Source organism: Electrophorus electricus, chromosome 23 (assembly GCF_041902795.1).
Source record: "Electrophorus electricus isolate QZ-2024a chromosome 23, ASM4190279v1, whole genome shotgun sequence".
Taxonomy (NCBI): domain Eukaryota; kingdom Metazoa; phylum Chordata; class Actinopteri; order Gymnotiformes; family Gymnotidae; genus Electrophorus; species Electrophorus electricus.
The window spans coordinates 10,802,655-10,824,926 of NC_137519.1; the positions used below are offsets into that span (position 1 = coordinate 10,802,655).

At 40.8% G+C, this 22,272-nt stretch overlaps 1 protein-coding gene across 3 annotated transcripts in view; it reads left to right on the plus strand.

Moving 5' to 3' along the window:
* Positions 1 to 4,698: 4,698 nt before the first annotated feature.
* Positions 4,699 to 22,272, plus strand: part of map2k5 (mitogen-activated protein kinase kinase 5) — a 44,510-nt gene continuing 26,936 nt past the window's right edge. For 2 of the 3 annotated variants that reach the window (XR_014119504.1, XM_035520916.2), the window contains exons 1-8: positions 4,700 to 5,158; positions 5,424 to 5,472; positions 5,818 to 5,885; positions 10,940 to 11,009; positions 11,308 to 11,348; positions 12,557 to 12,624; positions 13,397 to 13,445; positions 15,031 to 15,095. Coding sequence is in view for 2 of the 3 variants with exons in the window: in XM_035520916.2 (XP_035376809.1) it covers positions 5,027 to 5,158; positions 5,424 to 5,472; positions 5,818 to 5,885; positions 10,940 to 11,009; positions 11,308 to 11,348; positions 12,557 to 12,624; positions 13,397 to 13,445; positions 15,031 to 15,095 (542 nt within the window). In the remaining variant the exon portion in view is untranslated. Of the gene's footprint in view, positions 5,159 to 5,423; positions 5,473 to 5,817; positions 5,886 to 10,939; positions 11,010 to 11,307; positions 11,349 to 12,556; positions 12,625 to 13,396; positions 13,446 to 15,030; positions 15,096 to 22,272 lie in introns of all 3 variants that reach the window. The other variant, XM_081705985.1, reaches the window with a different exon arrangement.

A 22,272-nucleotide genomic window follows, 5' to 3' on the forward strand; every position in this document is an offset into this window, starting at 1 on the left:
TCTCATACTTGCATGTCAATAAACCTATGAAAAAAGCTTTTTTGCAGTAAAAAAGAAAAAAAGAATGCTTACCTTCTGATCACTTTTCTTTCAGTGTGTCAGTGGTATATGTTTATATGATATGATAAACACACACACACACACACACACACACACACACACATATGATATATATATATATATATATATATATATATATATATATATATATATATATATATATATATATATATATATCTCCTATAATCCTATAAGTCAATATTATTTTGGAACACCTCTCCCTCTTTCACTGTGTGTGCATGTGTGTGTGTGTGTGTGTAGTGTACTTGAATGTTGTGTATGTGCACAGCATTCATGTGTAGCCATAAACAGTCCAGATGCTTAGTCCTTAAGCATTTTTCCATAAAGTGATGTCGATCAGTTTGAGCTCTTCAAGAATCAGGTGTCTATTAGCCTGTCCTGGAAGGAACATTTAAGGTAATAAATAAGCTTTACTCTAAGACTCTTGCCAAATCTGCATTTCCTTGCTTTGCATTGTAACCCTCTATTAGCATGCTATGTGTACAAGAGTGAAGACAGAAGGCTGAGAATGGCATTTGAGTCTTTTTTACTTTTTTATAAACATCTTAGGAACTTACAAATCAGTAATGGAACCTAATATTGCTTAAATAAACAATTACAGATTATTGAAAAAATAACTATAAATGAATGAAAATTAACTTAAATAATGGAGCTGGAAGACAAATAAGTATGTAAACTCCAGCAGTATTGGATGTTGCACAAAGCCACTTCCAATAATGATGCAAACAATCAGGTAATTAAATATTCATGTGGAGGTTAATCATGCATGTATCCATATTTATGGATGAAGTGGAGATCTTATTTACATATTGCTGACACCTCAACCTGCAGCCTTCATTGAGCACGGTTTAGGTTGTGGTTTTGAGAGTAATTGGTATAGGCTACTTTGAAATACCCTACATGGTGGTTAGCCAACCTCGATTCCCGCCAGTTTCGATTCCTGACAATGTGCAACACAATCACTTCAGAGGGACTACCTAAGCTCCCAAGCTATAACATGCAATGCATTATGGTAGCATGAAACTAATATAAGATAAGGAGAGTGCAAACAGCAGCGGACATCATTAAAGACAGAAATAATTGCATTTTTATTATTGAAGCTCAAGTCATTACTCTGCAACATTAATCACTGCCTTGAGATGGTATGGTATGATATGAAATATACTTTAGAATCTTGCAGAGAAATTATTCTTGGAATCAACACACAGAAAAACAATCACACGTTCATATGCACGCATCCCCCAGTGTCAACATTTGAGGCCCAAATGATAGTTTCAAGGCAACCTCTCCAGTTATTTACACACTCCCACAATTATTGCACAGCTCAAGAAATATTGTACATTCACACAACGTACAACCGTCAACTGCTGCATAATTCCTCAACCACAGCAGTCCCACTTATTCCAGCTGTTGCGCTGTTCCACAACTATTGTACAGTCCAGCTCACACCGCACAGCTCCGCACCTTCAAAACCCCACAAATGTCACACAGTCTGCACAGTCAACAGTCTCACAAACCAGTCTGTAGTTATTGCACAGATGGATGTATAAAGTCCGACATGCTTGAGGAGGTGTGTGATGAACACTTCAGTGGGGAGATTCAATGCTGCTTGGTTAAAGGGTCGTGGCCTTCGAGCCATGATCTCTGTGTCCCATGCTTCCTGTCTGACTAAGCTTAAACCTCCTAAATAACCTTCATCTTACCTACAGATACCCTTAATGTTAACTGTACAGTTAAAGTACGCTTAAAGTTTTCTTTTTTTTTTTTTTTTTACACTTTTTGCTACTCTTTAGTGTGCACGAAAATACATCTTTTGACCTTGGTACACCTATATAAAAGATTATTTATTATCAAAAAATGGTTCAATTTAGTCTTGCTTAAGTTGTAACAGCACATTTGTTGTGTTTGAATCTGCCAAGAAAAAAGGATCTTGCCCCCTTGACTAATAATACTAAATAATGCAATGCAACGTGTAAGGTCAAATGTTAGAGTTGGGGTTAACATTAGGATTGGTTTCTAAGGTTAGGATGAGGTTTATGGTTATGTTGGGGTCAAGATTTGGTTGAGCCGTGTGTCAACATGGAGTGTATCTTTTTTTTGTCTTTCTGAAGTCATATTAAATATACGTTATTGATTGTAACTGCTTCTACATTAAATATATTTCAGATGTCTTCCTTTTACATTTTATTATATTTTATTGGGAAAAGGTTCAGTTTCATATTGGATTTTTAATGTGGTCGCAATATTACCACTGCAGTGTGTAATTATCTACAGTAAAGTTGGCATCAGAGTAAGTAACAGCTTGTGTAGTACTGAATTTAAAATGTAACTATAAATCTGACACTGTTTTAGGCAGTGTGTAAGCTTCTTCATTGATTGCATGGTTATATTACAGCAATTAATATTACAACAGTTGTTTTAGAGAGGGAAAAATGGGATATAGAATGTACCTTCCAATACCCTTACAACATAGATCTTTAGCTTTTCTTCAGAATAAATAAACGCAGAATCCAGTGGTCCTTAAGAGGGGTTAGGGAGATGCTGATAGATCCAGTTTTATCCTATTTCCAGTAGAAGCTAGATTCTCAGGCTTTTCTTTCTTTTCACTCTCTGCCTGCAAAAGTTAAATACCTCCAGATCACATGCCTGAAGTCAAATGTAGCTTCTCCTTAGCTAAGCAGCCTGTCAATAAGGAAGAAGGGGAAAGAGTGAGCATTTGGGCTGATGAAATGGCTTTTAATTACCAACTATTGTTCGCTGGCCCTCCCTCGGCCTATCTCTCTCCGGGCCTCCTCAGAGCTATCTCCTGAGTTTGATTTCTGATAATTGGACATGCTGACTGGACTTTTAAATTCACCCTGGTGCAGGGCTGTAACACTGTGCCCTCACGGGGTCAGTTTGACAAACTGCCATCTGTATTTGTTTCCTCATCAGCACACTGTACTCTACTGCTGGGTGCGTTAACCCTGCTGCCATTACTCCTGCTGCCTGTCCCACACCCTGCAACAAACAGCCCGGGCCTTCGCTCATCGTACTGGGTGACAATCAGCATCATCATTTGGTATCGTCCATCGTAAAACGTGGACATAAACGATGGTTAACCACTGATGTTAAATCTGATGGCCATGTGTTTGTGTATAACTGGGTGACCACGAAATGTGTGCACCAACAGCCTGTGTGTTCACCTGCACAAACTGTCCGGTGCATGCTCATGCGGCCTTTCTACCCATTATTTTAGGACTTTAGCGAAAGCCCCTTTCTTTCCCAATGGCCAGCACGCTATCTGAACATTAATCTAATGAGTTTGCAAACAGACAAGTTTGAAAGCATGCTATTTAACTTTCACCTTGAGATGAGAATGCCCTGCAGTCGCACTTAGCTCTGCTGCGTATTTAAGCTTTTAGCTTTTGTCCTCTTACAAAGTGAGCGCAGAAAACGTTATGAGTGGCATTCTTCCGCTTCCCATTCATCCTTTGAAAGGATGTCCATTGAGGGTGTGCTTGAGGCTAACATGCCCCAAAGCATGGGCACACCACAAACACTATTGTTGGAGACTCTAATATGCAACTCAAACTGATTTAGCAGCCGGCATCCTCCTGTTGATTTCAGATTAAAGACATACTTATCACTGTAGAGTGCTCTGGTCAGGTCTTGAAGCCTCATTTGTGGGAGTATAAAAGGCGGATGAGTCTCCTTGTTTGTGGGGAGGCTGATGTCTCTGAAGGATTTTGAACTTAGCCTGCATATATGACTGAGCGATCAGGTCCCCTTCCAAAGTGAAGACTGTCAGCAGAAATGTTTACTCTATGCTGACATGTCCATGTCTACAAGTTTCTATAGCGTGGACTGTTTTTCTTAAAAACACATAATTTGCTTACACTTCAACAAGAAATAATACCCTACTGAAATTTTGACAGTTAGGTGGAATTGACATTTAACTCCTCCCTAATTCAATTTCTGGTGTGCATATACCTAAAATCAAATTTGTGAAGAGTGATTCAAACAAAAAAAATACTGTCTTCTTTATTGGTGTGTGTTGTGCCCATAATCAGGCATGGAACTGTGCCAAACCCAGATGTCACTGCATAAAGACTGAGTTCAATTACTACATAAAACGTGCTAAAGTTTGCATTTCTCTTATTTCCGAGAGGAAGTTTTTTTTAAAAAAACAAAACTTAATCATAACATTGGTAAGCGCATTGCCACCCAAAATAAACAGACACTGACAGACAAACGCAAATGGCCCACTCAACTAATGCCATGATTTTTATTCTCATGCTTATTCAATTAAACGTGACATGACTACACACTGTGCAGAAATAAATAAATTGTATGATATCCACATGATCTTACAGTTGTTTAATTAAATAAGACAACTATGATTATTGCAGTGTATGGAATGTGGCAAACTACAGCACTTCCACGACAGTATTTATCATTTAAGCACAGCAATGAGCCCCCAGTAAATCTTTTTAATTATTTAGCTTTTAGATATAATGTGCTATTAAATACCACACTAACTAAAATACATATCCTCTTGGTTGTTATGGACTTACCGACTCTACCTAGCTCTATGGCGCTCATTGCTCTTCTCGACGGGATTCTGGTGCTTTTCCGTGTTCCGGGTAAATGTAGCCTATTTCCGGTAAACTTCCTCTGAGTTTTGTTGACACTTAGCACGTGAAAATACTTTGGCAGTACCAATTTTTCGGTCGCTATTTTCTAACAGGTTTATATCTAACATGTCATAACGGCAGTCTTTTTAAAATTGCGGGCAATTTTCTGGAATTGTCGCGGTATATGCAGCTCGTTTGGGAACGTTAGTGCTATTGAGCTAGCATGCTAAGATAGCTAACAGTGTTTACCTGCTGTTCACTCGTGTAATCCGCGATAATCCGCTCCACGGACTGTACTCAGATTATGACTCCAGTCAGATGCGTTTGTTATGCTCTTGCTTGCTCTGAATAACGTCTACGCCATGGACACCGAAGGAATTGTAATTCGAATAAAGACGCCGGTAGGGGACATGGATTCATCCGTGGATTGCCCCTCACTTTTGAGTTTCAACGATTTGCTGGTAGGATGTCGTTATTAGTTGGATGGTATTATTGTTTCAGTCATCAGAAGTCACGAATACAATACAAGACGTTGATATCAAGGCATATACTTTGGCTATCTGTTGTCACGCAATGTCAGCAGTTTCATTTCTTTCTTATAGTTTTAATGTCTGTGGTAACTTCGAGTAAATGTGCTTTGAGTGTTGCATACGATTGTGAACATTTTTTAAAATTTGTTTAGAAATGGTATTATGGTTAATTGGCTACTGTTTTCTTATTTGTCAGGTCGCAATCCGAGACGTCATGCCTGAGGCGACAGTTACAGCATTTGAGTGTGAGCACTGCTGTTTGAGAGTTACTTCTTCAATAAAACACTTCAGCACTCAATGAGTTGAATGTATAACTGTATACCAGCACATTTATACTGGCTAAATTAGCTGGTTCTGTAATGTGGGTAGATATCAAACAGTAGTGTCAAGACCTGTTATAGCTTTTACTGGAACCTTTGACTGTAAATATTTCAGTGACTGGCAATCATTTATTGTTAATTCCACAACCTACGTCTGTAGTGTAGATGCATCTAAAAGTAAACAGAAAGGTGTACACTTAGTTGACTGCACTCTTGGTGCTGTCTTTGGTCTACAGTCAAGTACACTGGTAACGTGTTCCTGTGCTTTAGATGAAGATGAGGTGGGTGACAGAATCACAGTTCGGAGTGATGAAGAACTCAAAGCCATGCTGTCATATGTAAGTATTGTTTTAGGCCTTGTGTACCAGGTATATGGCAATACGGTGTTTAGAAAAATCTAGCTAGTCCAGTAGCATATTTTTTGTATTCCTAGATAGCAAGGCAAGTAGAACCAGACTGCGTAGGAGTTCTGTTCAAATGGAAATGTGCTGTTCCTCACAAGTAAAGCACAATTTGGGAAGGATGTTGTTAGATACCCCGCATCTTGTTTGTTTTGAATAACTGCAGTAAGAAGTAAGAAATTTCTAATTGCACATGTGCTATCTGTGTTTTCTAAGAAGTCATTTCTAACCACACATATTTTGGGGTTAGTCACTTTCTGTTAAAAGTATGATGTGTGATAATACAAGTATTGTCGTTTTGCTGTTATGGCAGGACCATCTAAAACATACTGGCTTAGTCTCTCCACTCAATAAACAGTGTCTGTACTTTTCTGTATTTCATTATTCCTTGGTACTCCTTGTACTCTAGTTAAAACGACGTCTTTTGGATAAGCTCAGTTGTGTTCTTTTCAGATAAATGGGGTAAGGTGAACATTTCTTTAGAAAAGATATTTGAAAATCTATTTGAAAATGTCTTTTCCTTTATGAGTGTCTTAAGTATTTGCAGTTTCAAAGAATAATAATTACTGGTCACATAGTACTGAGTTTTTACAATTATTGTCTGTTTTCATTGTGCTGTTGAATGTTACATGTGTTTTTGTTGAAAGGGAAAAACTATTAAAGATCTCTTGTTCTATATCTATTCACCCAGGGGCAACATCTTATTACATAGGGACTGGCAGAGATAACAAGTAGCTACATTTCCTTTTCTATCTTTTAACCGCTTAATCATGGCTTTTTTAGGAGGCGGCTATAACATTTGATGTTTCCATGGCAACATGTGACCTCTGGCAAGATCCTTGCACTGTTTTTAAATTAGAAACAGCATTAATCATGTGTGATAAATGGAGCCAAATGTTAAATTTCTGTGTCTTTACTCAAGAAGCCTAAAAACTGAGTTTAAAAATGCTGCGCCCTGAGCCATGCTTAAACAGAAATAACATTGAAACAACAGTTAAAGAAAGCATATGCCCAAATTGTAGCTTTAAAAAAAAGAAATTGTAATGTGTTTTATGAGTCAAGTTGCCTTTATGCCTTTATACTGAAATCAGTTATAAGTGTACACTAAATTCTGTGAAGTCTTAGTGAATGCTACAGATATAACCTGTAACTCCATATTAATTCTGTGTTTATTGCAGAATTGAAATTGGATGTGTTGTATGAAGTGTAAGCGATAGTCGCAAACAGTGCCAAATATGATGATACACTCTTTCGTTGTAGTCTCGGTACTCGTGGGATTTGTAGTTAAAAAAGAAAAAAAAAAGACCAGAATTTTTGGAATGCTGCTCCGGCAAATTTTGTTAGTGTTGATTAATACATATTATTTAATAGCGCAGAGTGAATTTTGGATCTTATAACTAAGATTCAGTAATAATAATTCAGTGAAATAAAATTTTAAAGGAAAAATTGTATGCATTTGGCCTCATTTCCTTTGGAAGCTCCAGGCTGCAGTAGGTTGTCTTCTCGCTTGTCCTGCCTCTGCTGTCTACTAGTGTCTGGCTTATTGTTTTCGCCCTCTCCCTTGGAGCCAATATTAAATGCATTCCTCAATACTTACTGCTCACATTGCGGGCGTCGGGAGTAATGACTTGTAAACGTTTCTCTCTCAAGTACAGGGGAAACTAAATGAACGATCAACTTTTATTATTTATTATTCAGTACTTAAAGTTTCGCCTCATTAGAAGCATGCCTCCCCCTCTGTGCCGAGAAATTTTTCAAAATCCACTTTCAGCTGCTGCTGCCTTTCATCCCTCATCAGCCTCCAGTGACTAGTGGTCACAGACTCAAGAGCAAAAAAGTGTATTCCTTTGTTATTATTTCTGTTTCATGAGACTGACTCCCGTTTTCTACATTCAGTATGAAAACCTTAAATGGTCTCTCAGTGAAAGTGTTCTTACACTAAAGAATTTTCTTAAATATATTTGAGCATTTAGAGAAGATGTGTATAATTCTATGTGTCTTTTTAAAGAGATACCAGCAGTTGTGAAACAGGACTCCGCTCCTGTTCAGAGAGTGCACTTGGCATTGTTTAATGCAGAGAATGCACAATCCTTAAACATCACACGCAGGGCCTTACCCAGCCCGTGTTAATTTCACCATAATTTTGTTCATATTTGCACGTTGGGGATTGTCTTTTGCCTACGTGGCTGTTCTGTCTCCATTGAGACCTGTGTGTGTACGAATTGCTTTCATGCCATTAATTCCATATGAAGGGATAGCTGTTATGTTGAACTGGTAATAGTTAAGAGACGATTGCTTTTTGGGTACTTAAGCAAGTAATTCCTGTGGTCTTCCAATGCCCTTGAAACACTCGATGTGATGTGCTGCGCTGGTATTAATGGTCTGACTGCTGTGGCAGATAAGACCCCTTTGTATTTTCTACAACACTTTAGTATTAGAACATGGGAATCGTGGACTTGGTTTATTAGTGCTGGTAAGAATGTTTGTTTGCAAATAATGAACAATTACCTTTCTATAGCGGACCTTGAGTGAAATAGTCGTCTCTTCACACCCATTGGAAACCTGCAAGCATTTAAGTTGGCAATGTCAAATGCAGCATACATGCACCAACACACAAAAGTCCTCCCCGAGCCTCATTGAGGAGGATTCCTTTCTTAATCACGACGCGTCTCTTGCAGGAGAGAAGGCTCTGGTCCGACTGTCCCCTCTAGCACACAGCTTCTGCTCAAAATGCCTTTAGTTATTGTCCAACAAAGAGTAGGAGGAGTACTTTTAATACACTGGTACAGATTAGTTGGTAATTGTATCCCTAATCAATAAGTTAGTGGAGCAGAAAATTGTGTGTGTGTGTGTGTCGACGTGTGCATGTTTTGGAAGAGCCACATTGTTTCTGAGCCTAGTGACAGTGCTTGAGGCGAGCGAGTGAGAGAGCAGTGTACAACGAGGGAAGGGCAGGAGGAGAGCGAGGCAGTGGCGAGCTGACAGTGATAAATAGGGCTTTTAATGCAACAGCTGCAGTAACTGCTTCCACTGCATGTCTTCATGTACACTTATGTATTTATCACACACACACACACACACACACACACACACACACACACACACACACACAGAGACTGCAGCTCTGCTTGGTTTACGAAATGCCGTGGGAGGAAACTGCATAGCCAGTTTTGCTCCAGATACCCTTTTATATTTTATCTTCTTTTATCTTCTTTGGTAAACCTGGTCACGCATTGCTTTTCTTTTTAAGGAAGAATTTCTGATTTAGCTAATTGTGGTCTATAATGACAATGTCTATGTCACTCCCGGATTACTGAGAGATTATAGTGATTTTACAGTAGCCTGTGCTGCCTTTGCTTTAGGTTTTGTTTTTATTAATTAGTTCTATACATCTGTTTATTTTCTCACACTTAATAAGGAAATGTCGATAAAGGGTTCTGTAGGAATAAAACTCAAATGCTGTTTCTTGTCTGTTTTCTATAAACAGTTATTTTTCACAGCTTTTCAAAGCCTCATGTGGTGATTGACTGTTTATTAGGTGTTTTATTTATTATGTGTTTATTAGATGTTTGCTCATTAGGTGTCTATTAGGTGTTTATTTATTAGGTGTTTATTAGGTGTCAGCCACTGGACCTTGCTAGGGTTTGTATTTCAGCACTCTTTCCTTATCTCTTGGCCCTTCTTTGGAGCTTGATTATTACTTGTAATTATTTTCTGTGCTCTGCACCTTGCACCTGAAGTCTTTTTGTAATTCAATCCAGCTCCCCAATCCCCTAGACTAGGTAGTAAAGTGATGTAGTATACTGATTACCTAGCTCTAGGACTAGACTAGAAAACTCTGCTCTCAACAAATATATATGCATTGATTTGAATTGTATAAAACTCCAATTACAGTGCTGTTTTACCTTCAGTAGCTGATGGAAAACCTCTTATTTTAACATAGAATTATTTGCAACATGTGCCATGGTTTTGCATCTCATTTAAAGTGACCTCTTTACCTCAGTCATGTCTTGGCTGTAGGTCCTGTTTTCTCTGCAGTTATAGAGTTCTGTAAATTATGAAGAAATTGTTTGTTTGTTTTTTCCTGAGATTTCATCATCTTTAAGTCTTTCAGTTCCTTGTTATTGGTCCCCATTTAGTGTCAAATTACTGTGTTGATTTTTGAAGTGTTCACTCTACATATATCATTCATTCTCACATGCACTTGCATACAAACACCACATAGCCACCCCTCCCTCTCCATCTGGATTTGTGGTTGCAGGAGGTTGATTGTGTGTGATTGGGGCCTGTGTCTGGGTACAAAGGTCTCGGACTCAACAGAGAGGAGGGGCGGCCCATCTCAAAGCCAGATGGTTCTGTTAACGCAGGCATCAACTGAAATGGCTTTTTGGCAGGAGGCAAGGGTGTGTGTGTGTGTGTGTGTGTGTGTGTGTGTGTGTGTGTGTGTGTTTTCATGTATAATATTTGTGTGTGATACTGCTCAGGTCTGTTTGGTCCTTGCTCTCCTTAACACAGGCTATACAAGGTTTCATAAGCACTGAGATTGTGATTAGTACGTTTAAGAAGTGGAAGGCTGTTAGTCAGAAGTCGAGCGGATGCAGCTTCTTTTGTCTTTTGAATTCTGGGTTTGCTACTGAGTCCAGCATAATTTAACTTTAGATTATGGCTTCATTTAAGTGTAAAATGACCAGTGTTAAGCATGTTGATTAATAAGAAAATATAGATGAAGGGTTCACAAACCTTTTCTTTGCAAGTGTATAATGTGTATGAATCAACAAAGATACTACTGACCTTACAGGCAGAATCAAAGGACCATTTAAAGTGACTTCCCCTGCTATGGTTCTTCTGGCGGACCCTTGTCAATTTTAACTTTAAATATCTCTAGTATATATGGTATGTAATATGTAATGTGTATGGCCAGAAAGAAATCTGTGTGTGTGTGTGTGTGTGTGTGTGTGTGTGTGTGTGTGTGTGTGTGTGTGTGTGTGTAGTACTGCAACACAGTGATGGAGCAGCGCATGAATGGACTTCTTCCAGAGCCTCTACAGATATTTCCTCGAGGTTAGTGAGCTTTGTGTGTGTATCCTTCTTTAATCCCCCATAAAGCTGTCCAAGGTATTGTGGTCCTTTGAGAGACTTGTATGTGACCGTGTCTGTGTGTGTGTGAGTATGCATCAGTGAGTATGCATCAGTCTGTCTGAATAGATAATCCCTGCAGTGGGATGCGTCTCTTTAAAGTGCGTCTGTTAATTTGTCCCTCAGCCTCATTTTTCACTGCAGAGTGTTTCGTGTTTTCCTCCACTGCCCCTCCTCCCTCTGGCCCCGATGTGCTTTACAATCCAGCCAATTACTTTTGCAGCCGGCAAGACTCCGGGGATCCGGAACATCCACGGCCTCAAGGTAAGTGTCCCGGCAGCAGTACCCACAGACACCTCGTGCCACGTCCCACTTATTAAAGTGTCAATTGAAGTGGAGACACTTGCACTCTTGGCCTCGGCTTCTGTGCTTCGTCTTGCCTCCGCCTTTGCTCCACCCCCTGCTGTAGAACTGAAGGTGTGTTTGGGATCATCTCCTTTCTCGTTCATCGCTGTGCACTTCGCTGGCTGTTTCCCACACCCTACTAAGCCCATGAGTCTGTCAGGACATGAAACAGTTCAGCTCAGCAAGTGTAACCAGCTTCTTTTATCCCTCATCATAAACAATTTTTTATTTTGTTTGGCTGTGAACTTGTCCTTCTATTAAGCAGTTCCAATCAGAATCTAGCACTTGTTTTCAATGATGTTTAACTCTTTGTAATCTTTTTTTTTGTCCTTTGTTTTAATCTAAAGTTAATTGGCTTGAAACGGGGGGAGAAGCAGTATACATTTAAATGAGGTCTTCATGGGTACTAATTAAGAACAGAATTGCTGCTGTGCTGGACTACCCACCATGACCTAAAGACCTCAATTAAGCTAGTTATTTTTAGTCTCTTGTCTTTTTCTTTCCCCATCTCTTCTTTATCGTTCCCAGTAGGTGAGATGTAGATCTAACAACAAGTAGCCTTGTTAATTTTCTATTTGAATGACAAATAAAGGGCATCATGTTGATTTGATGTGATTCTATCTATCTATCTATCTATCTATCTATCTATCTATCTATCTATCTATCTATCTATCTATCTATCTATCTATCTATCTATCTATCTATCTATCTATCTATCTATCTATCTATCTCAATTATATATATATATATATATATTACACACACACGCGCATATCCTTTTTTTTTCTTGGATCTTGCTAGTTATCTTTAATTTCACCAATTAAATAGATTGACCCTTTTCCTCAAGCCTTTCTTGCACTTCCTACCCCTCTCTCTCCCTCTCACACACATTCTCTCTCTCTCATTCTCATTCTCTCACTCTGATTCGCTGCCTCTCTCTCTCTCTCTCTCATTCTTTCATTTTCCCTCTCTGTCTCCTATAACTCTCTTTGCCCTCCCCATTCTCTCACACACACATGCTCTCTCACGAAGGCCACATCAGTTAACCTTGTCGTTGTACTGCGGGGCTTGCTGTCAAGCTGCGGGTTGATTAGCTGAGGGTGCTGATGGTCTTTGTCTGCCCGCAGGTGAACACGCGTCCCGGGTCCTCCAGCAGCCGTGGGCCCTCCCCTGCTGACTCTCTGCCCAACAACAGGTGAGCCAGCCTGGGTCAGCTCTTGCCAAGGTCAGGCTGGCATGGAGGAACGCAGTGAAAGAATTACAACCAGAGGCTCTCAAAAGCAGTGACCTCGGTGTCACCAAAAATATAAAATTAAAATCACAGTAAAACTCTTTAAGCTGCTGTAACGAAGTATAGAGCAGCATTTCGAAACCATTCAGTAACATTGTTCTTGGTTGATGGAGTGAGCAGAGAGCGTCAAAGCAGCCTATGCATTCTCTAGAAACATTTGGCCAAATTTAATTGCATTGGGGTAGGGAGGACAATCCGCTCCATGCTCTGGTGAGACTGGCATGCAGCAAACAAACTAAATCTTTCACTCTCGTTAACTACATCAAGGTCAAGTGGAGCTGTGTTTTGGTCTAATTGTGTCTACATCTATTTTGTTTGCTTTTTGTGTGAGGAGGCTCTAGTATAGGTTTTTTTCCTCCTCAGCCTCAGGGAGGCTGCCCTTGGTTAAGCAGCCTGGTATTGAGCTCATTATAAGCTCCTTATGAGCTCTTTGTGAGTTCCTTATAAGTTGGAGGTTCAGCTGAGCTGTAGCGGTGAGCACTAAACTGTACAGTGCCCTGCCAAGAAAGATGGTGAACAAAACTGCTAAATTTACTCGAAGAACCTCTGTCTGAACTCTCTGTCTGTCATTACAGCCAGGAAAGAATATTGAGTGAAATATTGAGTCAAAACGTATTACCCTCGTGTATTATTTACGCAAGAAGAAAGATTTAAGATTTGTTTCCCTTTTCACCAGTTTAAAGAAGTCCTCGGCAGAGCTGAAGAAGATCCTGACCAATGGCCAGGTACTGACATACACAGACTCTCAACACAACATCTAGATTGTCATCTTGTATGGAGTTTGTGCTTTCGTTTCTTCCATCCATACTTTTCACTCTCACACTGATAGCCATGACTGGCCATGTGTTTTCTGAGTCCTCTCCCTGGAATTTTTTTTGGCTGCTCCTGTTAGTGAGGTCAGTGCTTGACATCACTCAGCCTGTCTTGTTGGCTTGTATTGAGCAGCGCGCATGGGTGCATGTGTCACTAGATTTGCATCGATTGCCTCTCGAAATGGCACCCGCGACCCCTTTTTCTCCACGGTCCGTTTGAGATCTTTATCTTGACCAAGCTGAGTGATGTCTACATTTGTTTGTTAGAATGTCTCGTCCGTCGCTTGGCAGCTTGCAGGCCTTTTCTAGCCCCCATCGCCTCGAATCCGCCCCCTTGGCTCCGCCCCGACACCATGCCTGATCTGCCATGGTGCGATAGGTGTCAGATAGACAATTAAGTGAATCAAGCACCTTGTGACACCTGCATCATGCACAACTAATGGAGCCGTGGCCTCCATCCCCTTACACACACACACACACACACACACACACACACACTCTGTCTCTCTCACACTCTCACACTTAAATCTAATCAATGAATCAGCATTTGCGTGAATGCCATATTTCCCAGTTGAAATGAGGCTTGACAACAGGACATTGACTGTTTTGATACTTGGCAGCAATGGACAATACTTTGTCTATAAATAACAGTAGGTGTAAGGAAGGCCTGTTTGTATGGAGCTGGCGATGGTGCTGGTGTGAACATACAGAAATTATATTTCATTAAATTGAATACATTTGAGCCTATTGTCTGTAAACTGTCACACATTGCATTGAGAGACCAGACGGTCCCACAAATGTGCATGACTGAGCTATGTGCCCATTTATCTTTGCTTTATTCAATGTTTGTCAGGCCTTGTTTCGCCATTCATTGTCCAGGCATGTTACCACATTGCAGGCATGTTACCACAATTTTTCCACCCTTTGAAATATCTGGGAAGCTGAAGTTCAAGGAATATACCATTGTAGCTGTGTGTGTGTTAGAGAGTGTGAGAAAAGGGGTCATACTGTGAACTGATGGTGAAGCGATTTTTTTTTTGTGTGTGTGTGTGTGTGTCTCACTGGCAGTGAGAGAGAACAAACCTCTCCCTTTAGCTACGGCTGTGTCAGCAGGGGCCAGACTTGTATTATACAATTTTGACAGCTTTTATCAAAGTCGAATGAGAAGGCAGAGGTAAACAAATCGTTGTTAGACTCTCCATCACTCTTTCCTCCCTCTCACAGCCATGTCCTTTTATAAATTGGACAGCAAATGTTGTTATTGATCCAGCTCCTGTTCTACTGCTCAACTTGAAATGACCTGAGAGCCAAGCCCCTTGTTTATGGGCTCCAGCAGCGGATCTCCTCCCCCAAATAGTTCTGTCCCCCAGTGACATCTTTATGTTTTATGCCTGTGCATCCTCTCTCTCTCTTTCTCTCTCTCTCCCTCTTCCTCTTTCTCTCTCCCTCTTTCTCATTTTCTGTTACTCCACCTCTATCTCTTTCCTTCTTCTTTAAGATAAACGAAAAAGACATCCAGTACCAGGAGCAGCTGGGCCATGGAAATGGAGGAACTGTATACAAGTGAGTGCTGTTCTTTACCTTGAGCTTTTATTGTGCACTTCCCTCTTCACTGGCCTTTCCATTTATTACTGCAAAATGGAGACGCTGCAGATCCAGTGTAAACGAAGCCAAAAGGTTTGCACACTGGATCTTGTTTTGTTACGTTTTCTCATTTTATGTTAATATTTCTCTCACAGTCCACAATCGTTCAATACTCCAGCATCCACCCAGCCTGCTTGGAGCCTGGGACAGACGACCAGGGCTTAGATGATTATTTATTTTATAAAGTGAAGGTTGCCAAATGTGGGCAATATCGATTTTGACTTTGAGGGATGGAATTGATTCAGTTTGACTCCTCTGAAGCCAGTTTCTATTACCTGAATGATCTATTGGTACTAAAGAACTAAAGTGACATGACAGTACGATGCATGTGTTCATACACGCACACGCTCGCACACATTGTCTTACTTCACCCAGTCCTTGACTGCGATCTACCCAAAAACTTTGTTGAGTCTGAATACCAAGATTAATATGGATTATTTTAGTTAAAAACCAAGTAAATTGGAGGATGGATATAAAGACTTTTGTCGTTAATTTGAAAAGACTTATGCTATTAATTTGAGTAAAATGAAAACAATAAAACTAGAACCACTAAGAAATAGACTTTAGATATTGCTGAATTTCTGCTTGGTTTATAGGATTGTTTTAAAAAGATGAAAAAGGTAATAATTTGGACAGCAGTGCATGGACACACCTCGTCTATGTCCATTTGCAAGTGCATTATGTGGGGTCAGGTCTTTTATGCCATGTTCAGAGTTCAATGTGTGGGGACACGTCATTTATGTCCTGTGTGGTGTGTAGAGACAGGGCATTTATGTCCTGTTCTCAATGTAGGGTGTGAGCACAGGACATTTATGTCCTGATCGGAGTGCCATTTGATGGGGTATGTTCTTTTGAGAGTGCAGTGGCAGGGTTGTGTATGTCCTGTTCAGAGTACAGTGTGGAGGGCAGAAGGTTTGCTTTGTTTGCCGTCATTGCAAGAATATTCTGAAAATATCCTTGAAAGGTCTTATCTTGAAATGATCGGGAACCATGGTAGAGAATGAATGAATGACATGTCTCCTGGATCAAAAAAATAATTAGAGTTGAGAAACAGCTTCAGTTTGCTTTAAAATTATTCTTGTAGGTTTCTTATTTATTTTATTTGTTTATAAAAAGCTAATACTGCAACCCAAACATTTCACAGCATGCCGATCTCAGCAGAAAAGACCTGCAACCCCATTTCTGTGATGAATATTGTTTGCATTCCATTGCTAGCATCTTTTTTTCTCTTTTAGGTTTTGTTAACATATGCGAAGCAAGAAAGCTACTTCTTGACCCGTTTGAAAAACATTTTTCACACATTAGAAAGCCCATCAGCCAACCATACACCTTACAACTCATCCATCATTTCTGGATACTTTAACAGGAGAGGAACTGGTTGGGTTGAATTGTTAAGTGATTTACTGATATTTGGTTGCTAGGGTCAGGGTTAGTCTTACTCGGGGAGTATTTTAAACATGTTTTTTGCCATTGTGCTTGCAAGCACATGGTATGTGTATATTGTCATTGCATGTAAATATGGTAGGGGTGTGGCTAAAGAACTGTGAAATATGATATAATGTAGTACAGTGTGTCCCATAGGCAAAATCAGGACATGTCCCCATTCATCTCCACCACTGTCCTCAGTCACCTTTAACACACATGCACGCACACACACATCACCCCCCTCCCACCCTCGTGCTCTGTTTCTCTCTATGTAAAATACACACCTCTAACAGTCAGGCAGGCGCTATGCTCCACAGTGCCTAGGGTATTAGCTTAAATTGCTTTCTTTAAAAAATAAATGTGTGCTTTTTTCCATAGGGTGTTCACCTAACCTGCTGTGCTTCCAGGTGTTCTGTTATTATGTGTCAGAGCGTGAGGAGTTGATAACCCTGCCTCTTGCTTACATCCACACGTTTACAAAAATAAGGGTATCCAGATTTGCCCTCCAGGGTATTTAAAACTACATTTGGATAGCAGACGCAAACCACCTTACTCTGCATTTCATCAAGTGATCTCTGTCCTACATGGCCTCGCCATGAAGGTTCCTGGGCCCAATACCTGGCAACCCAGTTAATGGCTGTTTAGCCATGTAGAAGAGCCTTGAGTAGGTGGCAATGCAGTGACTGTGCGTTAAAGCTGGAATGTCCGGGATCCAAGCCTGGCCTCGACTCTTAAACCTGACCGCTGTTTATTATGAGCCTCTGCCATCCACTCACAATTACCCAGCAGTTATGTGCAGTGTTATTGTTCTGCGGTGTTGACCTGGTAATAGATCAATATGGGCCCCTGCCATTTATCGCAGTGGTCCGGCTGGGAAGTGTGCTCTGTGCTGGGCTTTACAGGCCAGTGAAGCCTCGCGGCTCAGACTCCCATGGGCAGTTCGAAGGGTAGAGGCGAGGGGCTTAGCCGGGCTCTGCAGTGCTCTGTGTGTGCTGAAGGCCACTTAAAGGTTCTTTTTAGACATGAAGCACCTCGTGAAAATCTTGAAACATTGTAAAGTTAAGATTTTTTTAAATTATAATACACACATTGCTAATGAAATAGATGAAATATGTTTTTTCTTCTGCAGCCCTGTTACTGTTCTCACTTGGTCTCCCTCTCATATTGTATCACATGACATTCCTGATGTCCAAAAATGGCAAGAAATCCAGAAAATTCAGAAATTCAGTTAATTACCTTCTTAGCACAGCTCTGAATAATAAACATTTTCCACATTAATTGGCTTTAGAACTGAAGTGGATGACGTATGGAATACAGCTCAAAGTGCAGCTCTCACTAGAAAAAAAGCAACAATTTTACTTAAGTTGAAATTAAAGCTGATTTATTTTAAAGACAGCATGACTAAAATTTACATCCTAGTGCCTAGGGTTGGGAGGTATTGCCCTTTTCATACCGTCTTCATATAATCTCGTGGTATACGGCATTACCGTTATTCCGTAAACAAACATGTTTTATTTGAAAGATAAATCAGAACATTACAAATGTTCCTTATTTTGCACATCACAATATGGCAATATATTTAAACCTTACAGCTTTAAACATACCTAGCCTATATTATTTAGACCTTAGTTTCAATAGATTTAATCTTTCGCTGAACACCATCTAAAAACTTCAGTCTTTAACAACAAATAAGACAACAAAAAAAAAGCGTGAACACAAAGCACTTGAATGTTGTTCTAGTAACAAACTAAAATTGGCCTATATGTGCCGTGTTAAGTAAGCGATGGCAAGAAAAATCGGCTACCATTTTCTAAACAAACGCGTATATTATATTATTCAAGGTTTTTCACCAGTCAGACTTGAGCAAGTTAAGGACAAGGCTAACCATATTGCTTTTGGCCTTGCAGTCCGTTTGACACTGTCAAATTGAGACTATGACCGTAACAGTTTAACCATAAAAGTAAATCATGACCAATGCAGAAGCTGCATAGCGGCTGTGACGATAGCTCCTTTATCCGTAATTATATCTGTGGGCTTATGGTCGACCAGTTGCCATTCTCGGAATGCATCACCTGCCGCACCAGTAATGTTGGCAGCTGAGTGACTTTCCAGGAAAAACGTTGTTTCGAGACATTTCCACTGTAATATCCAGTCTGGTGTGATGACGTGGACGGTCACTGATATGTATGGAGTCATGTCCACCGATGACCACATATGTTGTCAGTGAAGAGCTGTCTGTTGTCGACAGCAGTACGTGTTGTGCATCTTGTCGAACTTTGTTGTACAAGTAGGGAATCGCTATTTTAGACAACTATTTCCTTCCAGGTAGCTCGCACTGCCAGTCAAGTGTTTAGATTATGGCTTTGAAGGTTTTTTGACCATGTTTGAATGACACAGTTTCTCTAGTCAGGTATTTTGTAACCACTAATGTCTCTTATATATTTTGTCGCTTTAAGGAGCGCGCCCGTTACCGTTTGTTGCGGCTTTGCCAGCAGTGACCATGCGGGTATGTGTGGGGTACTTTAATTTTAAGATGCGAATGCGTATTCAACGTGTTCCTATCCTGATCTGTGACTGTTTTTACGCAGATTTTACATACAGGTTTCATCAAGGTTTGCTGTTTCTCCTTTTTCATTTGGAACAAATGCAGAATGCTGCCAAATTGCAGCAGTAGCATTTTTTTCTTTGAAATTAGCTTGACAGACTCACTGCTGGCCATGTTGGCTTCCCTCTCTCTGTGTAAGACCTCACCACACAGTGAGCACCTCAGTCACCGACCAGTGACCTCTAAAGCTCCGCACCGTCCCTGAACGGGCGCTGAACGTGTTATTGTCGGTTTACAAGATGGACGAGGAACAGAAATGTTCATGCCGGGCATTTTGAGCCTAACTGTGAAATAATTGCTCTGATAAAAGATAAAAGTCTTCAGGACTCTCCTGTGCTTTGTAATAATCGACTAAGTATTTAAACACACAGTTTTAACCAGTCAATTATACCTGGCAGTAACATTACATATGCGCATAGATAACAAAGCAGAAAGCATGCGTGGCTTAGCTTGAGGGTGTGGAATTGTGTGAATTGGTGACTAAGTCTATCAGAAGATAACAATAAAAATCAGTTACAGTATCTTAAAGGTTAGGTGTAACTAAATGCATAAGATGTCTATACAGTAGAATGTATAGATCAGTAGACAGAAAAAGCAGTAGGACTGTGCGTGTGTGCATGCTGAGGCTTTCACCTTTAATACCTGATCACTGTCCTCTCTCTCTCCTACCTACCTCCCCTTCTCACTTCTCCTGAGGTCGTCACCCGGTCAAAGGTCATCCCGGGTGAGGGATGGAGACAGAGAAGGAGAGAGTGTATGGTCTGGTGCCTGTAACCAATACGCGTGTGTGCGTGTTTGTGTGTGTGTGTGTGCGCGTGCTTGACCGAGTATGTGTGTGTGTGTGTGTGTGTGTTACGACAATGGCCGTCAAGAGGCCTATGAATACTGCATGACGGAGCTTTCATTACAGCAGACTCTGGAGTTTAAATAACACACTGCATAGAACTGCATTTACCAGGGTCGGGACTGGTTACCGGCTGTCGCTACGGTTACCTCACCCTGGCCGCAGGCCTGGGAGCCTTCAATCATCCCTCCTCTTGGCTAGCCATCGGAGGTCAAAGGTGAAGGACAGGGACTATATCAAAATCCCATAAAATAGACTCTGTATGGTTTCTATTACACTCCAGGCAGGGCAACACTGAAGATGTGCCTTTCTTTTCCTCCATATGTCTCGGAGGTTTCCCCTCAAATGATCCGAACACTAGAGCCATTACTGTACTTCAGCTGTGTATAGATCATTCCATGCTCCTTCTCGCTTCAGTTCCTAATTCTTCAGACCTTGCCCCTTCATTAAATACACCTGCAAGGAAACGCAAACTCCAACTACAAGTGCAACAAAACCGCAAACAAACAAAAAAATAAAAGTCTGCATGACGCATCACACATTCACGTTGTTTTGGTTAAACAAAGCTGTGGTTCACTGTAAACGAGATTATTCTTATCGGACCATCGTTAGCGCTGCGGGTCTGTTGATCGGATTGTGTGCTGACAACCAAAAACAGTAACTGTCCTCACTTTGGCTTGTGTCCCCCATAATAAGCATTAAGAGATGGCCCTGAATTGTCCAGGCTGTAGTGTGTCCTCCATGTACTGACGTACCGCATTGGATCGTGTGTCTCTGGCCTGAGTTGTGGGCGTTAGCTGACGACTCACTTAGAGGCGTCATTAATTAAAGGCCGTGGCAGTTACCAGGTGTCTGGAGCTGAAACCAGATCGGCCATCACTTCCACATTAATCACTCTCACATTCACTCACACACACACGCACGCACGCACGCAAGCATGTGGCAACTGCGTCAGAAAGGAAGAGGAGACGATGAGTAGAAATCTGCACAGTCATGTATAAGGACAGAGGAGGGCCGTTGTCTACATGTTGGCTGATTGTCTTTGTTCTTAGTTTGCGTGCATAGGCACTCACATTCTGGTACCCATTGACATACAGTGCATCTGGAAAGTATTCGCAGTGCTTCACACATTTTTTTCCACATTTTATGTTACAGCCTTATTCCAAAATGGATTAAATTAATTTTTTCCCTCAAAATTCTACACACAATATCCCATAATGACAAAGTGAAAAAAGTTTGTTTGCAATTTTTGCAAATTTATTAAAAATATTAAAAAAAACAAAAATCACACATACATAAGTATTCACAGCCTTTGCCATGACACTCAAAATTGAGCTCAGGTGCATCGTGTTTCCACTGATCATCCTTCAGTTGTTTCAGTAACTTGATTGGAGTCCACCTGTGGTAAATCCAGTTGATTGGACATGATTTGGAAAGACATACACCTGTCTATATAAGGTCCTATAGTTGACAGTACATGTCAGAGCACAACCCAAGCCATGAAGTCCAAGGAATTGTCTGTAAACCTCTGAGACAGGATTGTATCGAGGCACAGAATTGGGGAAGGGTACAAAAAAATTTCTGCAGTATTGAAGGTCCCAATGAGCACAGTGGCCTCCATCATCCCTAAATGGAAGAAGTTTGGAACCACCAGGATTCTTCCTAGAGCTGGTTGCCCGGCCAGTCTGAATGATCGGGCTTGAAGGGCTTTAGTCAGGAAGGTGACCAAGAACCCAAGGGCCACTCTGACAGAGCTTCAGCGTTGCTCTGTGGAGAGAGGAGAAGGTTCCAGAAGGATTACCATTTCTGCAGCACTCCACCAATCAGGCCTGTATGGTAGAGTGGTCAGACAGAAGCCACTCCTCAGTAAAAGGCACAAGACAGCCCACTTGGAGTTTGCCAAAAGGCACCTGAAGGACTCTCAGACCATGAGAAACAAAATTCTATGGTCTGGTGAAACAAAGATTGAACTCTCTGGCCTGAGTGCCAAGCATCATGTCTTGAGAAAACTAGGCACTTCTCATCACCTGGCCAATACCATACCAACAGTGAAGCATGGTGGTGGCAGCATCATGCTGTGGGGTTGTGTTTTGGCAGCAGGAACTGGGAGACTAGTCAGGGTCGAGGGAAAGATGAATACAGCAATGTACAGGGACATCCTTGAAGAAAACCTGCTCTGGACCTCAGACTGGGGCGAAGGTTAATCTTCCAATTGGGCAATG